Raw genomic sequence first — 20403 nt, 5'->3', positions numbered from 1 at the left:
ATTTAACCCCTTTCCGACCATTCATCCTGCGATCGCCGGCAGCCCATTGCATTCAGTGGAGTCGGCTGTATTGCCGGTTCCATTGAATTCAATGGGCAAACATCGTTCTTCTCTGCTACAGCTGTTACAGCTGTGCCAGAGAAGAAGGATTTGTCTTCTATATGTTCTCAATGGGGTCAGCGCTGCTGCCGCTGGCCCCATTGAGCGCATATAGAATGCATCCATAGCGAGCAGCGGGAGGGGCAGACTTTCATATCAGGCGGACACCTTATCTCCCCAGCCACTCACAGCAGGGGGGTGGTATAGGGCTTAAACGTTGCAGGGGGAAGTTGTAATGCCTTCCCTGTCTTTATATTGGCCAAAAAAAAGCGCTAACGTCTCAGGGAAGAAAGTTTAATTTACCAGAACACCGCATGGTGTTCGTTACGAATAACGAACATCCCGAACACCCTAATATTCGCACGAATAGCAAGCTCGGACGAACGCGTTCGCTCATCTCTACTCTGGACCTTAGGTCAAACTTCAGATTGTTTGTTTGGCCAGGCATCATTGATGTCTCTGTCTACAAAGTTAAATGTTATGTTTTAGAATGATGCTTTCTAAAGATAAATGCTTTTTCTAGTCTACCGGAGAATTTTTCTGATATTTTTTACAATGTAGATAAATGGGACTTTGAAACAATGAAACAAATGTGTTTTTTTTTTTTTATTTCTATGAGCTTTATATTTGGAAATATGGAAAGAAATAGAAAAAATATCTTGGTAGCCCTTTAAATTTTTTTTTTTATTTAATAAACAATTTTTAAAAAATCATACCGCTCACTAAACATCCATCTGTAATACCTTAAATGAGAGCCTTGCATTCATTATTTAAGTTTTAGTCAATAAGAAACCCTCTAAAGCCAACCAGATTGAAATAATGTTTATTAACCAGCTGCTGGCTTTTGTCTGTCCTCACCACTTAACGTTCTTAGATCATGGACACATGACATGTTGTCCATGATGAATCATTGTGGACATCTTTTTGACATTTTCCAATTAATATCTATGAGCACATTGATGCATACTTGAAATTTTCCCATCTGCAAGTGTGGTGGGTAGTGTGAACCCAGCCTTAAAACACCATTGAATTGGCCTCAAAGAGGTCATTCCATCAAGACAAACTCTATTTGAATACCCTGATCACCAGGATTGAGAGAATTTCATCACACGCTGGCTTCTTTTTGAAAAGAGGTTGTGTTTATGAGACAAGTCCTTTAGGGGTTCCCAATATCTTCTTTCTTTTTACGATCCTCATGTTCCAAAATTGCTCGTACTGGTCAGTAGTGGATCAACAAAAAAGCATCTGAAAAGTATATTAGCTATATCCTTTATGTGACTGTCGGCTTTTAAACGAGTTTGGCATACTGTAGGACAATGGAACTGTGCATTGTATAGTAAGCAATATATGCTTTCAGTTGGCTAAATAGTTTTTGTGTTCTTAAAAAGAACAATTGCATTAAAGAGGTCTTCTGAGACAAGTTTTAAGAGCAGGGGATGGGCCAAAAGCAAAAAAAAAAAAAGAAAGAAAAGACCTACTTGATCGATAAATGGTCCTCTGGCCCAGGGCAACCATTCTGGTCTTTACTGCGTCTGTAGCAGTTATATGCTATTCATTGTTCACATAATGGCTTCACCAGTCAAAGGCTGATTTTGCCATATCACTACTGAAACCAGTAATTGGCGGCAGCAGTCACATGAAAAATGAATGGCACTTGACTGCTGCAGGAGCTTCTGGGACCAAAGTGGATGAGATGGGGCAGCTGAACCAGAGCGCCGTTTAACGTGTGAGTAGTATTTATTTTTTATTTTAAAGCATCCCCTGCCCATAAATTTTTCTATGTACACATTTGCACTCTTTTTTTTATTATTTAATGAATGTGTTTTTGGAAAGTAAGACTTTTTATAATTAGTTTTTGTTAAATATTTCTGATTGCCTGTTTTGCATGCTTGTATTGGTTTCAAGGCACTGCAGACTGGAGGACTGAAATCTTGTAAACTGACTGACTTCTCCTCTAGTCTGCTGCCCTGTTGTGAAGGGGCATTCACTGCCTTTGCACTAAGCTATTACAGAGGGCTGTATGACAGTGCTGTGGGAGGGTGGAAAAGATCAGGAGGACAGAGAAAACTTCTATTACAGAAGGCTGTAATTCACTCCTGGGGGTTTTACTCTTATCAGCAGTGAAGAAGAAGGAACCAGAGAGATAATGAGATAGATGGAGAAATAACTGTGCGGTATTGAGTGGGTGTGGTTATGCTACACAGCTTCTGAAATAGGACAGGGCAGTGAGTTGAGCTTGTGCAGATTCAAGAGAGAAAACAGTTTATCATTGCTGAGAATGCCCCAGAGCTAGTAACTTGAATGAGGCTCTCCAAATGCATAAGAAAAAAACCTAATGCAAAAAAACACGTGTATCATTTTTTCTGTAAGATATGTGTGTATTGATTCTTCATGCACTATACATTTTCTCAAGATGCTCCTTACATGAGTCACTCCTGAATTACCATTTATTTTCTTTAAGGAACTCCTTTGTGGACATCTTGCGTGCCATTCTCCTTTCGCTAGAAGTTCTAATAGAAGACCAGGAGCTTCAAATCAATGGCTTTATTTTAATTATAGACTGGAGCAATTTTTCCTTCAAGCAAGCCTCCAAGCTTACCCCTTCAATCCTCAGACTAGCCATTGAAGGCTTGCAGGTATGTGAAGAAAAAACGATTCTGCTCAGTGTGAAATGCCAGATTTTGTGTTCCCTTTCTTCTGACATCATAGTTCCAGCTGGTATTCTCTCTGCTAAATGCTGTTTACAGATTTTCTATGTAATCCTTCAGTAGAGGTTTAGGGATTAAAATGTTCAACATCTGGTAAAATATAAGAATTTGCAGCTTCATGGTAACTTAAGTGAATAGAAGATTTTATTGAATATTAAGGATGGATGCTGAGTTGAATATGTAGAATTGAAGATGAATGACATTTCATAGAGCAGTATGGAGACTGAATCATTTGCAGCTGGCTACCAGCAAAACCACACGAGACAAAGCCAAAAACTTTTCTTTTTCCAAGAACAGAAATACTAGCTATTAAATGACTGTAGAGAATAAAATGATTATTTTCACTCAAATATTAAACTATTTCCTGGACTAATGTCTGATTAACACAAATAATGACGTACTTACTGTGCCCTACTGTGCAGAAGTTTTAGACAGGTGTAGAAAAAAGGCTGCAAAGTAAGAATGCTTTGAAAAACAGACATGTTAATGGTTTATTTTTGTTAATTAACAACATTCTAAGTGAATGAAAAAAAGAGAAATCTAAATCAAATCAAAACTTGGTGTGACCACCCTCTGCCTTCAAAACAGCATCAATTCTTCTAGTTACACTTGCACACAGTTTTTAAAGAAACTCAGCAGGGAGGTTGCTACAAACATTGTGGAGAAGCAACTACAGATCTTCTGTGGATGTCGGCTTTCTCAAATCCTCTGTCTCTTCATGTAATCCCAGACAGACTGGATGATGTTGAGATCAGAGCTCTGTGGGGCCATATCATCACTTCCAGGACTCCTTGTTCTTCTTTACACGGAAGATAGTTCTTAATGCCGTTGGCTGAATGTTTGCGGTTGTTGTCCTGCTGCAGAATAAATTTCTACAGCGTACACATTGCGGCAAAAATGACACGATAACTTTATTCTATTAGTCAATACGAATATAACGATACCAGATTTATATAGTTCTACTTCTGCTGTACTACTTTAAAAAAAAAATAGAATATCTTTGGGGAAAAATAAATTCTACCGCCATACCTTTTTTATTTTTCCGTCGATATTGTTGTGCTAAGGATCATTTTTTGTGGGACGTCCTGCAGTTTCTGTTGGTATCAGTTCGGAGTTTCTATAACTTTTTGATCCTTTTTTTAATTAAATTTTTTCTGGAAGATGGTGTTCTCAAGAATGGGCAATCTGACATAGTTTACTTTTTTCTGATGACATTCACCGAGCGGGATAAATAATGTGTTACTTTGAGAGATCTGACTTTTATGAACGTGATGATACCAAATACTATTTTTTTAATTTTTTAAAATTTGTAATAAGGAAAAGGGTTTATTTTTTTAGTTTTACTTCTGTTCATTTTTTCCGATAATTAAATTTTTTTTTTACTTATTTTTACACTTTTTTAGTCCCCGATTAGGTAATCGCTAATATAGTATAATGTAATACCACAGTATTACATTATACCCCATTTTGACAGGCAGTTTCATAGGTATTTATTCAAGTCAGCCCTGGGGGCCTACAGAATGCCACAGATGCCATGGCAGCCGAACGGCAGTCTGCGATCACATTGGGACCCCCAAACAACAATCCAGGCATTTAACTGAGTCAAACCATCTCCACTCCAGCTATGTACAGTGGCCAGGAGTGGTTGGCAGTTAGTTACGTAAACAGTCAAGCGGGCTGTTTTACACAGTTTTCATAACTCCCATAAATGTGAATGGGAGTAAAATACGGTTTGATGAGATTTCCAAATCATTCCATTCTTTTTTTTAACATTTATTTACATTTTACACAGTGTCACAAATTTTTGGGAATTGTGGTTGTATTATTATATTAATTATAGCAATTTTGTTCTTATAAGAATGGGCACTATCCCTTTCTAACTCAAGTTATGAAGATAAAAGGGTGTTTCTCGGTTCTATTCAGAAATCATAGTGAATTTTAACAAGCAGATTTCTCAATTAATCTACTGAAAGATATTGGGGCAATCTAATGAAAACTGTTTAACTCCTATACAGTTTAGTATGAGCTCTATTCGTTCTGAAGGAAAATGACTTTACAGTTTTGGATAAACAGAGCTTGTCCTACTTAAAACAGCTGTTGCTCTTGTTCTATCAGTGTTATTGTCATGCCTTTCAAAGCTACGAGTCTTAGCTTTAAAATGGCACCAAAAGCCTGTCATTTGCACTTACAGAACTGGGGTTACCGCTGCTTGAAATGGGGTCAGGAATATGGCATTTACAGCAACTACTTTTCAGTCAGTTTGCAAAGCAGAAAGGGAGGGGCGGGGAGGACGAGCAGGCAACATAGATTTGCCATTTTCTTGTCCGTTTTCCTGTCCCATGGTGGGGTGACATGGATTTATCTTAATGTTCTCCTCTCCCCTATCAATCAGAGAGCATATTTGCTCTCTGATTGACACATGGGGTCTTTTTTTCCCAGAAAAAGAGTGAACAGATGAAGGCTTGCTCATCTAATCATTCCTTTACATTGTTTAACCCTGAAGATGCTGCAGTCACTGCTGATTGCAGCATCTAAATGTTTTTTACAGAAAATGTAAAAAAAAAAATCCCACATACAAGGATTTAAATATTGAAAAAATAATAAGAATTTTTTTAAGTGAACAGCAGTTTTGCCACATCCATTATAACTATAAAACAGTACATGAATTATCCAGCACAGCAAATTTTATTACAAAAAAGGGAAATGCTGGTTTCAGCTAATCTTGAGTCCCCAAAGCAGAAATCAAAAAATAACCCAAGTGTTGTGAATATACTTCAGAATGGTACAAAGAAAAACTGCAAATCACATGTAAAAAAAACAGGCCCTCGTACAGCTCTGCCAATTGAAAAGTAAAAGTACTCTTGTTTCGGAATGTGGTGACACAAGAAAGTCTTTTTGTAAAAAAAAGTGTTTAAATTGTGCAAAAGTACTAAATCATAAAAAACCTAATAAATTTGGTGTTGTCATAATCATACTGTACCATAGAATAAAGTTAACATACCGTGTTTCTCCAAAAATAAGACACTGTCTTTTATTAATTTTTGCCCCAAGAGTCTTCTTTTCGGTGGGGGGGCTTATACTCACCTGGTCCGTGGCGTCCCGATGGTCTCTGTCAGTGCTGCAGCAAACTGCAGTATCCTCCCCGCCTGCCATCGCTTCTGGTGACGGGGCTTTGAATACCTCGCCTCCAGCAAAGCGAGCGCTGTGATTGGATAATCGAGCGCCAGTAGCCAATCACAGCCTGCGCTCGATGAGCCAATAACAGCCATTCAGTGATGTCATGTCACTAAGTGGTTAAAATGCACTTAAAGGACTAAGTTCCATAGCAAATTTATTTACATGAGACATACAGTCATAATCTACAGTAAACAATAGTGACATTTTTGGGAGGGTGATTCCAAATTTAATGTGACTGTTGGGCCTTGTTTATGAAAACTTTCTTAAAGAAAAGTTGCCTTTGTTGCCTATAGCAACCAATCACAGCACAGCTTTCACTATAAGAAAAGATAGCTGCACTGTGATTGGTTGCTACGGGCAAGAGAGACAGGTCTTCTTTTCTGTTTTCCAGAGGTTATACGACACATTCTAAAAGTTGCAGACCTTCATTGTATAGAAGAGCAGAAATGGCTTGCTCTGGTTATTTATAGGCTATAAAACACACATTACACAGTTACACATTTCTCAGTCTGTTAATCAGATGTTTCATTGCTAGAACATTACTAACATTTCACACAAAGTGATTTTCTTTACTGCATTGGGATTCTCTTTATTGCAGTAGTTTCAGTCAATTGATCCTCTACTTAGCCACACACATTAGGATTTGGCCCACCAGCTTTGTCATTTTATTATGTAGACACCCAGCAGCTCTTTATTACAGTCATGCCCAAAATGTTCTATCATTTTGTATTCTGTCTAGGTTAGCAGAAGTCGCAAACAAATATGGCAATATACTTTCCTAGCCCTTATTAAATAATACGACAAGGATATGCCGTTAATACAATTAGTCATCTTACATTTATCTGATCACGCTTGACTTTACTTATAGGGGTCTTCCAAGCACAAATACTTTTGATGATCTAGACTCGGGACCCGAACGATCAGCTGCATGCTCTCAGTGCCTCTATTTGTGGGGTACGGAGCGGAAGCTGTTGCTCCAACCCCCGAGTGGTGCCTGGTGCTTGTAACTGCAGGCACTGTTCCCACTGACTTCAATGAGAGCTGTGCCTACAATTACAAGTGTTACGATCGTGTGGGCAAACTAAGCATAGGGCTCACACGATCGTGACCAAAAGAGAATGGATACACACAGGTTTCAGACAACTGGCCCTGTGCTACAGGAAGGATGACATGGCCCTACCAGAGCCTGATAAAGTGCGGCCCAGCGGTCTTCAGAACTGGGCCCTTGCTGCTCCTAGGAACCACACCACCAGAACAGGACACATACACATGCCACATCACAGGGGCAGAACTACAGGACACACAGAGCCAGAAAACACAGCATACAGCAGCGAAAATGCAACCACTAGTAGCAGGTAGTAAAGCTGAATGTAAATACCAGGTATTAGTTGACATTTTGATAAAAACATGGAAACTAGTGCCTACACTAACCAGGAGTCCAGCGTCACTGGACAGAGTTCACACCGCAAGCTGTAACGGCACAGACAAGAACACAGATCACTCAGCAAGTGGCACAAGACAGAACATGGAACACAAATCACACAGCAAGCGGCAAGGACTATAACATATAGTGCAAACCACACAGACTCCACCCAGAGATCATATGCACACAGATGAAACTAACAGAAAATCCAAGTGTCCTCATACCAGGGGGATAGACAGTCAGCCACCATGCTGACATAGGGAAACTGTGTCAGGGGTCCACCAACTGACACACATAGGCCAAATTTTGATACGACCGGCAAAGATAGGTCTTGCCTTATCCTTTGGCCGTGATCAGCTGGCAGCTCCCATAGAAGCCTATGGGAGCCGACGGCAAAGGGACGGGGAGAGGGGGTAGGTGGAAGGGAGTTTAGCAGCACTAGCCATGCTAAACTCCCTTTCCCTCCCTCCCCCCCCCCCCCCTCCCTCTACCGGCAGCTTCCATAGGTTTCTATGGGAGCTGCCGGCTGATCATGGCCAGAAGATAGAGCAAGACCTATCTTTGCCGGCCGTGTCAACATGTGGCCACCTGAATTGGCAGAGTGTTTGCTATCTTTTCCATCTGGCCACTTTCACTCAGCTAAACATCATCCATCTGAACGAATGCATTGAAAGCCAATGCTTCAGATGCTTGCGATAAAGCGTTTGTGTGAATAAGACCTTAAGCAGACCTAAAGATCATTGTTGGTCTGCCACTGCATCGCTCTGTGTAAACAGGCTGTCATTCATCAGTTTACTGTGAATGGAGGTGGGTGGGCCGGAATGATCCTTAGCTCGCTACACCTACATTCACTGAGCAATGAATGCTCCTGTGCAAAAAATGTCACAGTGTAACCAAACCCTCAGCATTACTTTGACCACCAAGGAAAAGGTCATTTGATGAATCACTAGCCACTAGGGCTCAGATTATGAATTTGCCACCAGGTAATAAATGCTCAGCCAGTTAACATATCATTGACTTTTAGGAATGACATACTGAATCCCCACATATCACTATTGTTGACTGATTGGGAAGGCGGTTGGAATAATTGAGGAGGAATCACTTATTTAATGATCTGTAGTCACAGCAGATAGATTCACATTTATAGCCTACGTAAATCTGTGACAGTCCATGTGTTAAGACCATCTACTGTAGAATACATTATTTCTATAGTATACTTTACTCATGATTAAACTCCAATTCCCGTAATAACGATGTGCGCGTCTAGTTGGCATGTAGGTGTATTGTAAGCTTTGACATAAAATAACACGTTTTGATGTAACCGCAGGATTGCTGCCTGTAGGAGTTATAAAAGCCTTTATTCCGTAAAAGTTACAATTCCATTAAAGAAGTTTATGGCACTGACTTTGTTTCTTAACTGTTTACTCCCATTATATTAGTCATAATATTCATGACACTTTTTATGACTCTTGGGTACTTACATACTATATTTTAAAGGCAACCTATCGGTTGGAACGTGCTGACCAAATAGCAAGTATCATCTTACAGCGCAAAAGGAGCTGGACAGATACATATATAGTGTTGTGGGAAAAGATTCAGGATACAATGTATTTTACTCATTTACATCACTGCTTATTCTAGTCTTACAGGTCCAGAGGGCGGCCCGATCAGTGATTGACAGGGACTTCTCTATGCACATACACTGTCAACCACTGATAGGACCACCCACCGGACCTCTAAGCTCAAAATGAGTAGAGATGTAAAGAAATAAAATACAAGTTATACTGAATCTTTCCCCCAAAATAATATATTTTATACATATACACATACATATATATTCAGTCTGACAGCCGTATTTAAATCCCCTGAACGGTCCAGTACAGGTGTCATGGCAGTCGCGGGCCTTCTGAAAGGCCCCAGGGCTGTCATGGTAGAATGCCTATCAAGCCATCCCCGTGGGGTGGCTTGATAGACTGCCTGCCCGATCGTATGGCTATGGCATTCCATCATACTGCAGGAATGATCAAGGCATTGCAAGTTGTTGTCCCCTCTGGGGACAAAAAAAAAGGAAAGACAAGATCAATAAAGTTTTACTAATTAAAAAGAAAGTAATAAAAGTAAAAAAAAAACTTTTGCCATATTTATAGTAAAAGAATCTAAATCATAAAGCAAAAATACATATTTGGTATCACTGCATCTGTAAAAGTCCAATCTATCAAAGTAAACCATTATTTACCCCGCACAATGAATGTCATTAAAAAAAACGCCAGAGAGGCACTTTTTTAGTCACCCTGTCTCTAAGAGATAACGCAATAAAAAGCTATCAAAAGGTCATATGTATTGCTAAATGGCACCAACGCAAACTACAGAACATCCCGCAAAAATTGAGCCCTCGCACAACTATGTCGATGGAAAAATAAAGTCATTGCGTGCAGAAGATGGCGGCAGAAAATAATTAAAAAAAATAAATGCCTTTGAAAAAAAATAAAAGCAGTACAGCAAAAAGAAAAAAACTATAAGTTTAGTATCGTAGTAATCGTACTGACTCATAGAATAAAGTTATCGTGTCATTTTTGTTGCGGTTTGTGCGCCGTAGAAACAAAACGCACCAAAAGATGTCGGAATGTAAAGTATTTTTTCACTTTACTCAACTAACCTTTTTTGTACATTTTTTCAGTACATAATATGGTGCATTAAATATCACCAATGAAAAATACAACTCGTCCCGCAAAAAACAAGCCCTCATACAGCTACATTTATGGATAAATAAAGGGGGAGGAAAAAACGAAAATGGGAAAAAAGAGGGCTACGTCATTAATGGGTTAATATGAACGCTTTCCAGTTTTATAAAATCATATTGTATAACTTAAATTAATGCTTCAGATAATGTAGTATGATTATGACCCATAATGTATCCCAATCATGTTGTGGGACCTCCTTAGCTTAAGGCCTCTCTCACACGTGCTACAAAATCTCGCTACAAAGTCATTGCTACAAAACACATGTATGTGAAGCCCGTGGTCAGAGGCGTAACTTGAAGCTCCCGGGCCCCGATGGAAAACCTGTAACAGGGTCCCCAACTATAATGCTTTACTCATAGTACTGGGTTCCCTATATGGAGAAGAGGGGCCTTATGGGCCCCCTACGGCTCCTGGGCCCGGGTGCAACCGCATCCCCTGCATCCTCTATAGTTACGCCCCTGCCCATGGTATCCAATGGGTTCTTTCAGGCTACAAAACATATCATGTGAAAGAACCCATTGGAAACCATGAGCTTCCATACATGTGTTTTGTAGAAATGACTTCCTAGCGAGATTTTGTACGCCATGTGAAAGAGACAATGGTACTAATAGCAGTAAGCACTTGGATTGTCACTCATGGTGTTGCAGGTAGAGGGAAGTAAAGCAGTATTCAGGATATGATACAGCAGAAGGAGTAACCAAAAGATGCAATATTTATTTAAGAGTGCAAGAATAAAAGTGAACAATGGAATAAGGCAGATTAATTAATTGGAATTTTACCTATGAACACCTAGCCAGCATCTACTGCTAACTAGAATGTACAAATAATAATGCTTTGCACACAATGTGAGGTAACAGCAATTAAATGATAACAGTCTCAATAATACTCTGCTACTATCAGTCCAGTTTCACAGAAAAGATGATTGTGGAATTTAGTCTTACAGGTCATCTTTAACGGTTAACATTCCACTAGTAATGCAGTCTTTTGGAAATTTTACATACAGAACTCACTCAAAATATCTCTATTACCTACTGCTCATGCACCTTTAATATTTCAGTCCGTAAGCGGCAGCGCAAGCAACAGCAGTTTGCTAAATAATTCAATTTCTTCTGCTCGTTTCTTGTCTTCTGTTGACTATTTGTTGGTGTGTACACCTAGTGTTTGTGTTGAGGCTGGTCTCACTTATGGTTTGAGTGTTGGTCACAGCTTCTACTGACCCCACTAATTCAGCAGAGTTCCTTGGGGATTGGGAGTGCTCCTCTCTGCTTCTGTTCTCAGTCTTTGGATTGGTTCTGATTCGGTCTTCTGCTCTCCTGGATCAAGCAGTCCTGTTCCTGTGTCCTTTCAGCCAACAATCTCTTGTCCCGCTATCTGACGCCTTCTCCTTTCTCAGCTTGTCATGCAGCAGCTCCTCTTACTCTTTCAGTTTCTGCATTGCTGATGTGCAACAAAAATTTGCCCTTTTCTAACTAAGCCTCAGCCAATCAGCAAGTGTCCATGGAGCATGCTCAGTTCTGGCGCACACTGTGATTTTGGCACAATTTTTAGAGCACTTTACAGTCCATCTCTGCAGCAACCTTTTGACCATTCAGGGGAGTCCCTTAGGCTGGGTTCACATGGGGCGGATTTGGCACGGATATTCCGTGCGGAATTTTGCCGTGGCAAATCCGCATGCGGCCGCTGATCTCGGGATTAGCCAGCCATGTGGACGAGATCTCTCAGAAATCTTGTCCACACGGGACGGCAAATCCGCTGCAGTTAAGCCGGCAGAAGCCGCCGCTGGGAGCGGAAGAGCGAGCCGCCGCGGGTTTTGCAGCAGCGGTTCTCCTGGCTGAAATCTCGTGGTTTTTCGCTGCAGCCTAACCGCGAGATTTCCGCTGAGACTCTGATTGGTGAGGCTGTGACCAATCAGAGGCAGCTCATTCAGCAGGCGGGGATTTTAAATCCCCAGCTGCTGAATACTACACAGAGCAGTTCAGGAGAACTGCCGGCCAGACGCGGCTGAACTCCGGCTTCAGCGGAAAGGTGAGTATACATTTTTTTTTTATTTTTACACATTTTAGGATGATTTTCAGGTAAGGGCTTATATTTTTAAGCCCTTCCCGAAAATTCATCACGCGCTCGCTGGCAGCCCATTGCTTTCAATGGAGCTGGCTGTATTGCCGGCTCCATTGAATTCAATGGGCTAACATCGTTCTTCTCTGCCACAGCTGTTACAGCTATGGCAGAGGAGAACGATCGTTATGCTGACAGTGCGGGGGGGGGGGGCACTCTTGCCGCTACTGTGTCTTAATAGTGGGACCTGGGAACTTGAGATGCAGCCCAACATGTTGCCCCTCGCCTGCCCTATCCGTTTCTGTGTTGTTCCCATCACTTTCGTGAATTTCCCAGATTTTCACAAATGAAAACCTTAGCGAGCATCGGCGATATACAAAAATGCTCGAGTCGCCCATTGACTTTAATGGGGTTCGTTACTCGAAACGAACCCTCGAGCATCGCGGGAAGTTCGACTCGAGTAACGAGCACTCAAGCATTTTGGTGCTCGCTCATCTCTACATGTGATAGAATATTTTTAATATGTGTTTATTCTTATGGATTGCATATGATTAGAGATGAGCGAGTATACTCGCTAAGGCACATTACTCGAGTGAGTAGTGCCTTAGCCGAGTATCTTAAAATAAAATTTCACTGCATGATCTTGGCATCTGCTGAGGATTACGTTTCTCTCTGTTGTTTATTTTACTCAAGGGGGTGCTACAAAAAAGGGGTTGTCCAGTAACCAGACTACTCTTTTTACAAGCCTTATATACCCTACCCCTATGTATACATCCTGATATTGGTAGAATATAGAAATCACAGGGAGGCTACCAATAAAATGTTACCTAAAAATCTTCATAAGCTTCAAAACAAACAAATACCAACAAAAAAGATAGAAATAATGCCATTAGTCTGATGCCCAAACAGTCGAGAGATCTGCGTCATCACCTAGCGACAGCGCAGCAAAATCTGTACTGACGGGAGAAGAAAGACTACTGACAGGTACGCAGGATCACCGGCCGGGCACAGGGTTGGGTTCCGCTGCGGGATCCCGTATGTGGAATCTGACCCATTCATGTTCAAGTCGTTCTTTTGCATTCTCCATTCTATTCAAATCCACGTCTGACTTTTCTCAAAAGCTGCATGAAAACTGCCACAAAAAACTGCAGTGTTTTTTGTAAAGGGTGCATGAGCCTAGCAGGGGCAAACCCCAGTAAATATTAGCCGTGGTTCAAATTAAACCCTCCATAGTCTGATAGCAGAGATAACTGAGGACGGGCGCTGCAGAGGAGGCTCTGGAGTAGCTATAGATATAATGACGCGTCCCAGTAAGAATGTGCGCTGAATACAAATACTTCATCGCTGCCGAATGTTGGAATTCTTGCTATTTTGCATTTTAGAGGATTCATTGGGAATCAAAGCTTTCAATAATGCAGATACATTCTTTGTGCTTTGGATAGTTCTATTCAGGTGTCCTCACCGAGGACCTAAGGGACTGTGTGGGTGAGAAAACAAAATGCTACAATGCAAAAGGCATTAGATCTTCTGCTGCATTGTACTCATACGCTGCATAACAAATGCTCTATTAAAAGGGAATGAGCCTGACAAATTGGCAATTTTACTTCTAGACCTTCTTTTTATATTAGTTACATGTAACATCCATAGGCTAAGGACTCGGCATCAACAATCTCTACCTTTCTGAGCGGGTCACACCCCTTCCATGGTTTAAAAGCTATTCAGCCTAATGAGGTCCAGATGTGTTCTTTTCCTTGCTGTCTTGCACAGCGTATTGCCCATTTGTGCACCTCCCATAGACTTTATGGGGCCTTTGGTGCACAAATGCACACAAATATAGAGCATGCCGCGTTTCTTTTTGCACGACCGAAATGCATGCGCAAAGAAGAGTAAGAGCTCATGTGCATGGGCAGGTTGGATTCCGCATGCGGTAACCCGTAGCGGAATTCGACCCTGCCCGCGGGTGAACAAGATGCGTACTTGTCCGGGTCTTCATTTTTCCTATACTTTGGATGAGTGCAGAAGTGCTGGCGCACATACGCAGTACTTTTTTTTTTCAAACTCCTGCTTTGCCGTGGAATCCGCAGCCCCCCATCTGTGCGGGATCCGCGCTGAAATGGAGCATGCTGCGATTTGATTTCTGCAACCAAAGGTTCGCAAATCAAATCTGCATGCTTTAATTCAGTTGTGAACGCCCATGCTTCCCTATGGGTGGTTTGAACTGCGGATCGTCCGCAATTCAAATCCGCCCTTGGACACATTGGGCCTTATGAGAATGAACCCATTGAAATAAATGGGTTCTATTCTGTGTATTGCTCATGCAAATTTTGTGCATGCAAATATGCGCACAAACATGGTTGTCTGAAGCCGCCCTTAGGGCTTCTTCCGATGAGTGTATACACAACTTCGTTCACCGCATACTTGCGCATGAACAAGGTAAAAAAAACTTTTTTTCTTTTTCTTTACAAACTCTGCGCTATTCCGTGAGAGTTAGAAAAAAAAAGCTGCAAGATAGGTCCTCCCCTATCTTTCTCACACGTAGTATTAACAAGTGAGAATACCGCTAGTGAAAACGAAACCATTGAAATCAATGGTTTAATTTTGTCCCATTATGCGGACGTGATTATCATAACGGGACTAAATCATGCCAATCTGTTTAAGTCCCTAAGTGAAGGTTTGGTTTATTAGGTCAGCTTACACAAATGGGTTGGATTACACATGCAGATTTCGCCAGAGGAAGACCTGCGATCATTCACGGAAAGTAATTGTGAATGTTCGCAGAAGATTGTGGATGCGAGCGTTTTCCCGCACGGATGTTCATGTATTTATAGCGTATCGTCCGCGCTGGAAAAAGAGCTCTCTCTCTGTCCTCCAGCTGCGAGTGTTTACGCTGCTCATATGCAATGTTAATTGCATATAGGCGATGGAACACTCGCATCCAGTGACTTCAATGGAGGCCGTCTGAGCGGAATCCGCACTAAAATAGGGCGTACTGCAATTTTTCTTCTGCAATTCATACCCGCAAGTAATGACAAAAAATTGAAAATATATGCCTTTCAATGCCCGTGTTCTACCGCGGATCTTCAACGCGGACAGCAATTAAATTGTCCCGCAATAAAAATCCATTCATGAGAGACCCCCCTTAAAGGGGTGTTTCCATCATCCACAGAATATGCCATAAAAGTCAGATAGGTGCAGGTCCCAGAGCCATTGACACACACCAGCACCAGACACGAAGGCCTAATTCATACAACTGTATTTGCACAAAATGCAGAGAATAGAACCCATTGATTAACAGAACTGCATGGGTGTATTTGACATGCGTATTTTGGGTCGGGCGAAAATAAAAAATAAAAGCACCACAACATGTTCTATTTTATTACATAGGAAAATAGTGTAATTAGTTCCATATGCTCTAATTGGCCATTTCAATGCCTGGGACCATGGGTGCCTGTTTTTATGCTTGCAGTTGCACATGCAACTATGCAATGCCCATTCCTCAAAAACGTGATGCAAATGCATGCACAAATACGCATACGCGTTGTGTGAATACGGCCAAATACAGCAGCTCTGGCAATCAGTAGGGGTGCCAGTTGTCAGACCCCCTTGATCTGCTATGGATGACCTATCCCAAGGATCCATAACTGATGGGGGACAATTTAAGAACAAATTCATGTGCATGCCATCCAGGATGCAGAGTGAGAGACAGAGGATGATGGATATTGGATGCCTGCAGGGGAGCCAGGGAAGATGTGCTCCACAGCCTCTGGCGTTGGGAGATGAGGCAAGATGGTGGCCAGGACTGAAAATCATGACAAAAGGCTTAATATAGTTGGTTCAATCTTTTGGAAATGATTCAGACTGAACGCATGTGTACCGATGCAATAAAGTGTCTATGCATTCTGAAGAAACAGCCTGGGTATCATTGGACTCTACAATACTACGTATGGTGTTCCCCACCTGCGCCCAAGGAAGTGGGGTGCATACTCTGCCAACCACCACATAGCTATGCCCCTACTACTGTTGGTAATGGGAAGCATTTTGATAATAGCACCGTTACTAAGGAATTACAATTTAATACATTCTTAAATATATTTGCATAAATTCACCAAAAACAAGCATACACTTTTAGTATTTTGCCTCGTAAGAGACAGCATGGAATGTTTTATTGCTCACCAACATGTGTGTTTCAGTCTCTATATATGCAGAAATCTAATTAGGTTCAGCAATGAAATCATTGTAATGTATTGCCTTTCTGACCAGCTGGTCATCCTATTATATTCAGTAACGAACATCTGTTTTCCTCTTGTTTCTAGGACAGTTTTCCAGCTCGCTTTGGAGGCGTCCACTTCGTCAATCAACCTTGGTACATCCATGCTCTGTACACCATAATTAAACCTTTCCTTAAAGACAAAACGCGAAAAAGGGTAAGACATGAAAACTCATGCAAGGCTGCATCCCCGATTCTCCCCGAATCTCCAGAGACCCATTTTTTCAGTTTTTTTTCCTGGTGACCTCTGAGATTAAGACATATGTTGCTTTGTGGTCACAGCTGCAACTTGCAGATTGTCTGCTTCCGATCAATAACGCTATGGCAATGGGTTATATTCAGCCTGAGTGTTTAGGATGAGGCATCTTTGATCTTTGGAAAGAACAGGAACTAACCAGTCAGAATCTCATTTGTGATATGAAGGGAAAATTTATTAAAACTGCTGGCAGCACAAGAAGCTGTAATTACGGACAATTGTATAAAAGATCAGATGCCGTATATAATGGAGAATATCTATTTACAGCAGTAGGTGTTCTATTTTATCATTTCATTATTTCCTGCAGCAGGATCTGTTGAGTTGAGACATATTCTCCCGAATATGTTAATGCTCAGATGCACAATCTTTAGACAGGACTGGAGGAAGGGATTATTTCCTGACTCTTCTTACGCAAAGTAATTGAGTCTGTTTGCTTAATACAGTTAAGGATATAATCTTACCCTCTGATATCTGAACCCATCATATAACAGGTGAAGGGATCAGTAATTAATCAACATACATAAGAAGAGTTGGAAGTAAGATATTTTATGTAAGACCCATTTACAAAAACACAGTGTGCAGTGATAATATACCATATGACAGAATCCATTGACCTTTTCAACTTTTCTCTTTGCATTAGGCTGTGTGCACAAGTTGCACCCAAGAGGCTCAGGGCTGGACACAGCTAGCATTGGACAGCGCACAGACACTGGTCTGTGTGCTATCCGGTTTATGCAGAGGCACTATATTGACCTGCATTTGCATGTCCTGCTTCTCGTCCGTGATACGGAGAAGAATAGGACATGCAATGAGTCTCTTCACATGGACCATTGGTCTTTGGGAAATATGTCCATGTGTATAGCCTCACAGACTATAATGGGGCCGTATGCTGTCTGTGGATTAATACAGGCAGCACACAGCTCCAAACACGCTAGGAAGCCTTAAACTGTGAGTGGAGGTCTTAAAAGTGGGCATCTACTTATCTGGAATGGGAATGTGAGTAAAGAGCACTAGCACAAGTTGACCTCCTTTTCCTTCCTCATGGACAATATGAGCCCACACAGTTACCATATACCCCAACCCAGGCATTACAGAGGAGGAAATCATAAGAAGTAAGAACCGACAAAAGACATACAGTCAGTGAGAAAAATCTCTGTATGCTTCCATATGAGATGGATGGGACAGAGAGTTACAGTATAGGTGCAAAGATTTCTATGGGTACCATATGTTTTAATTACATATTTGTATTATAGTTGTGTACATTGAGTCTAACTAATCATGTGAGTTATCCCTCTACAAGTAATCCCTCTACAAGAAATCCCAAGTATATGGTTCCTATAGAAGCGTTCACATGAACGATTCTTAAATATGATGAATTTGCACATCTAACAAAGATAGGACATGCAAGTGCAAACTCGCATGTCAGTCCGGGGTGCACGCAAGGATAGGACCTGTCCTATCCTTGCTGCGTGCTTTCCATACACTGCTATAGGAGCTGGTATGCATGCAACACACACCTCGGATCATGTGAACTGGCTAATTTAAGTAGCTGAAATTAACCAGTTCATGCGATCTTTAGAGCAGTATAGCCGTGAGCTTTGCATGTGGCTATACTGCGCGCGGACAGCGCTCGTGTGAAAGAGCCCTTATAAATATAGCCCACACTAAAACCAATAGAAAATAATCAGATAATTCCCATCACTGTGCATTATGTGACTATCCACAAGTTTGTCTTCCACCTGTAGTTGGCTCTTTCCTTTCCCTCTTCATACATACAGTATAAATGGACAATACCTCTCACATCTTCATACCCCCAAGTGTAGCTGAGGCAAAGTGCGCCTTGTGCTGCAGCCGCCATCTTGGTCGGCAACATTTATATGTCTTGAAAGTGTTTTCTTTACTTGGTTTTAACAAATATTGATCCATATGGAAAGTGCCGACATACTTATCATTATGAATATTCAGTATACCTTATGTCAGTACTTTTCACGACTTTGTGATATGAAAATGTATTGGTTGGCATTGACAGTTACCCAAGAAGGGGCTGGCCAGTGAGGGCTATATGCTGCCTTTTTATGTGTTTTTACATGGGATTCATCAAATCTTTGGAATATACTTTTCATTTGGATGTAGTATGCACTATTTACAGGGAGAATATATACAATGCTCCAAAAATTTAAGGGAACACTTAAGCATCAGTGTATAACCCCAAGTCACTTCAGTGTAATCAATCTGTCCAGTTAGAAAACAATTGATTGTGAATCAGGTTCAACTGCTTTGGTGCAAATGAAAGTAAGAACAGGTGCGCTGGGGAGGCAACAGCAAGGCACCCCCCCAAAAGTGGACCGGTTTTGTAGGTGGTGGCCATATACAGTCATTCTGTCCTTATCCTTCTTGACTGACTCTTCTCTAGTTTTGCATTTTGCTAGTATCCTTGTTACTACTACCGTGTTTCCCCGAAAATAAGGCACCCCTGAAAATAAGGCACCCCCTGAAATTTGCAGAAGTCCCAAATATAAGGCACCCCCGATAGTAAGGCATAGTAAAGTGTGCAGGCAAGTCAAGAGGCCTGTCCCCTGCTGCCATCCCCGTTGTCTCCTACCTCCAGATGTATAGGTAGATCTGCAGACAGTCTGCTGTTATCCTGTCCCTGCTGTGCTGTACGAGTGTGCTGTTGTGAGCTCCCCTTGCTGGCTGGAAAAGTCCATACTGTACGTTCTGTTTCTGCTGTACATGTCTGCTGTGATAAGCTCCCCCTGGTGGCCGGAAGCTGCAATACCATCCCTGCTTACAAGTGGTACAGGAACTTCTGTCTGCAGACAGGTACGTTACTTTACAGCCCTTATTTTTTTTTTATGGCTCTGTGTGTGAGTCAGGCACCCTGTGTGATTCTTAAGGCTGGGTTCTCACAGCGTATTTCCAGCGGAAATCTCGCAGTTTGGCCACAGCAATAAACAGCGAGATTTCCGCCGGGAAAGCGCTGCTTCAAAACCCATGGCACTCAGCCGCTTGTTTTGAAGATACCTAGCCGCACGCTTTTCCGTTTCTGTGGCCGGTGAATCCGCACCACAACACCGGCTTCTCCCAGCTTTACCATGACAGATTTGCTGTCCCATGTGGACGAGATTTCTGAGAAATTTCGTCCACAAAGCTGGCCAATTGAGGGATTAGCGGCCGCAGACGGATTTGCCGCGGCAAAATAAGACACCCCCTGAAAATAAGACGTAGCGCATATTTGGGAGCAAAAATTAATATAAGACGCGTCTTATTTTCGGGGAAACAGGGTAGTAGCCAGGGTTACCAACCTTCCTAAAATTCTTGTAAGTCTGTGAAAACAGGGCACTTTTTTTCACTGTTAATGAAAAAATACTTGAGTTTGTTATTTTTTTTAAGGCTGGTGATACTTGGAACAGGTCATTCTGATTTTAAATGATCATCGCTATACAGGTCACACTAAATGCTGGTAAAACGTTAATATCAGTATATTGAGCTATAGACATAAATCACTTATCATTTTTATCACTAAGTACAGTTTACAAATTTGGCCATAAAAATATTGTCTTTCCACGATTTTTAGATAAGTTGTCCAGAGAAAAAAACTTCAGGTTGGCAATGTTGCTGGTAACATCGTCGGTACCAACAGCTAAGGCCTCTTTACCATGGGCGTTGCAGTTTTT

The 20403-nt window shown here is 41.5% G+C and overlaps 1 protein-coding gene across 1 annotated transcript in view; it reads left to right on the top strand.

Moving 5' to 3' along the window:
- The window catches only part of CLVS1 (clavesin 1), a 104441-nt gene that overhangs the window by 70082 nt on the left and 13956 nt on the right, over positions 1-20403 (top strand). Inside the window, exons 3-4 of the mRNA XM_066579001.1 lie at positions 2561-2735; positions 16517-16627. Of these exons, the coding sequence (XP_066435098.1) occupies positions 2561-2735; positions 16517-16627 (286 nt within the window). The remainder of the gene's footprint in view (positions 1-2560; positions 2736-16516; positions 16628-20403) is intronic.

Source organism: Eleutherodactylus coqui, chromosome 9 (genome assembly GCF_035609145.1).
Source record: "Eleutherodactylus coqui strain aEleCoq1 chromosome 9, aEleCoq1.hap1, whole genome shotgun sequence".
In the NCBI taxonomy this organism is placed as follows: domain Eukaryota; kingdom Metazoa; phylum Chordata; class Amphibia; order Anura; family Eleutherodactylidae; genus Eleutherodactylus; species Eleutherodactylus coqui.
The sequence above is the reverse complement of the archived record's forward strand: the minus strand, read 5'-3'. Positions and strand labels throughout refer to the sequence as shown.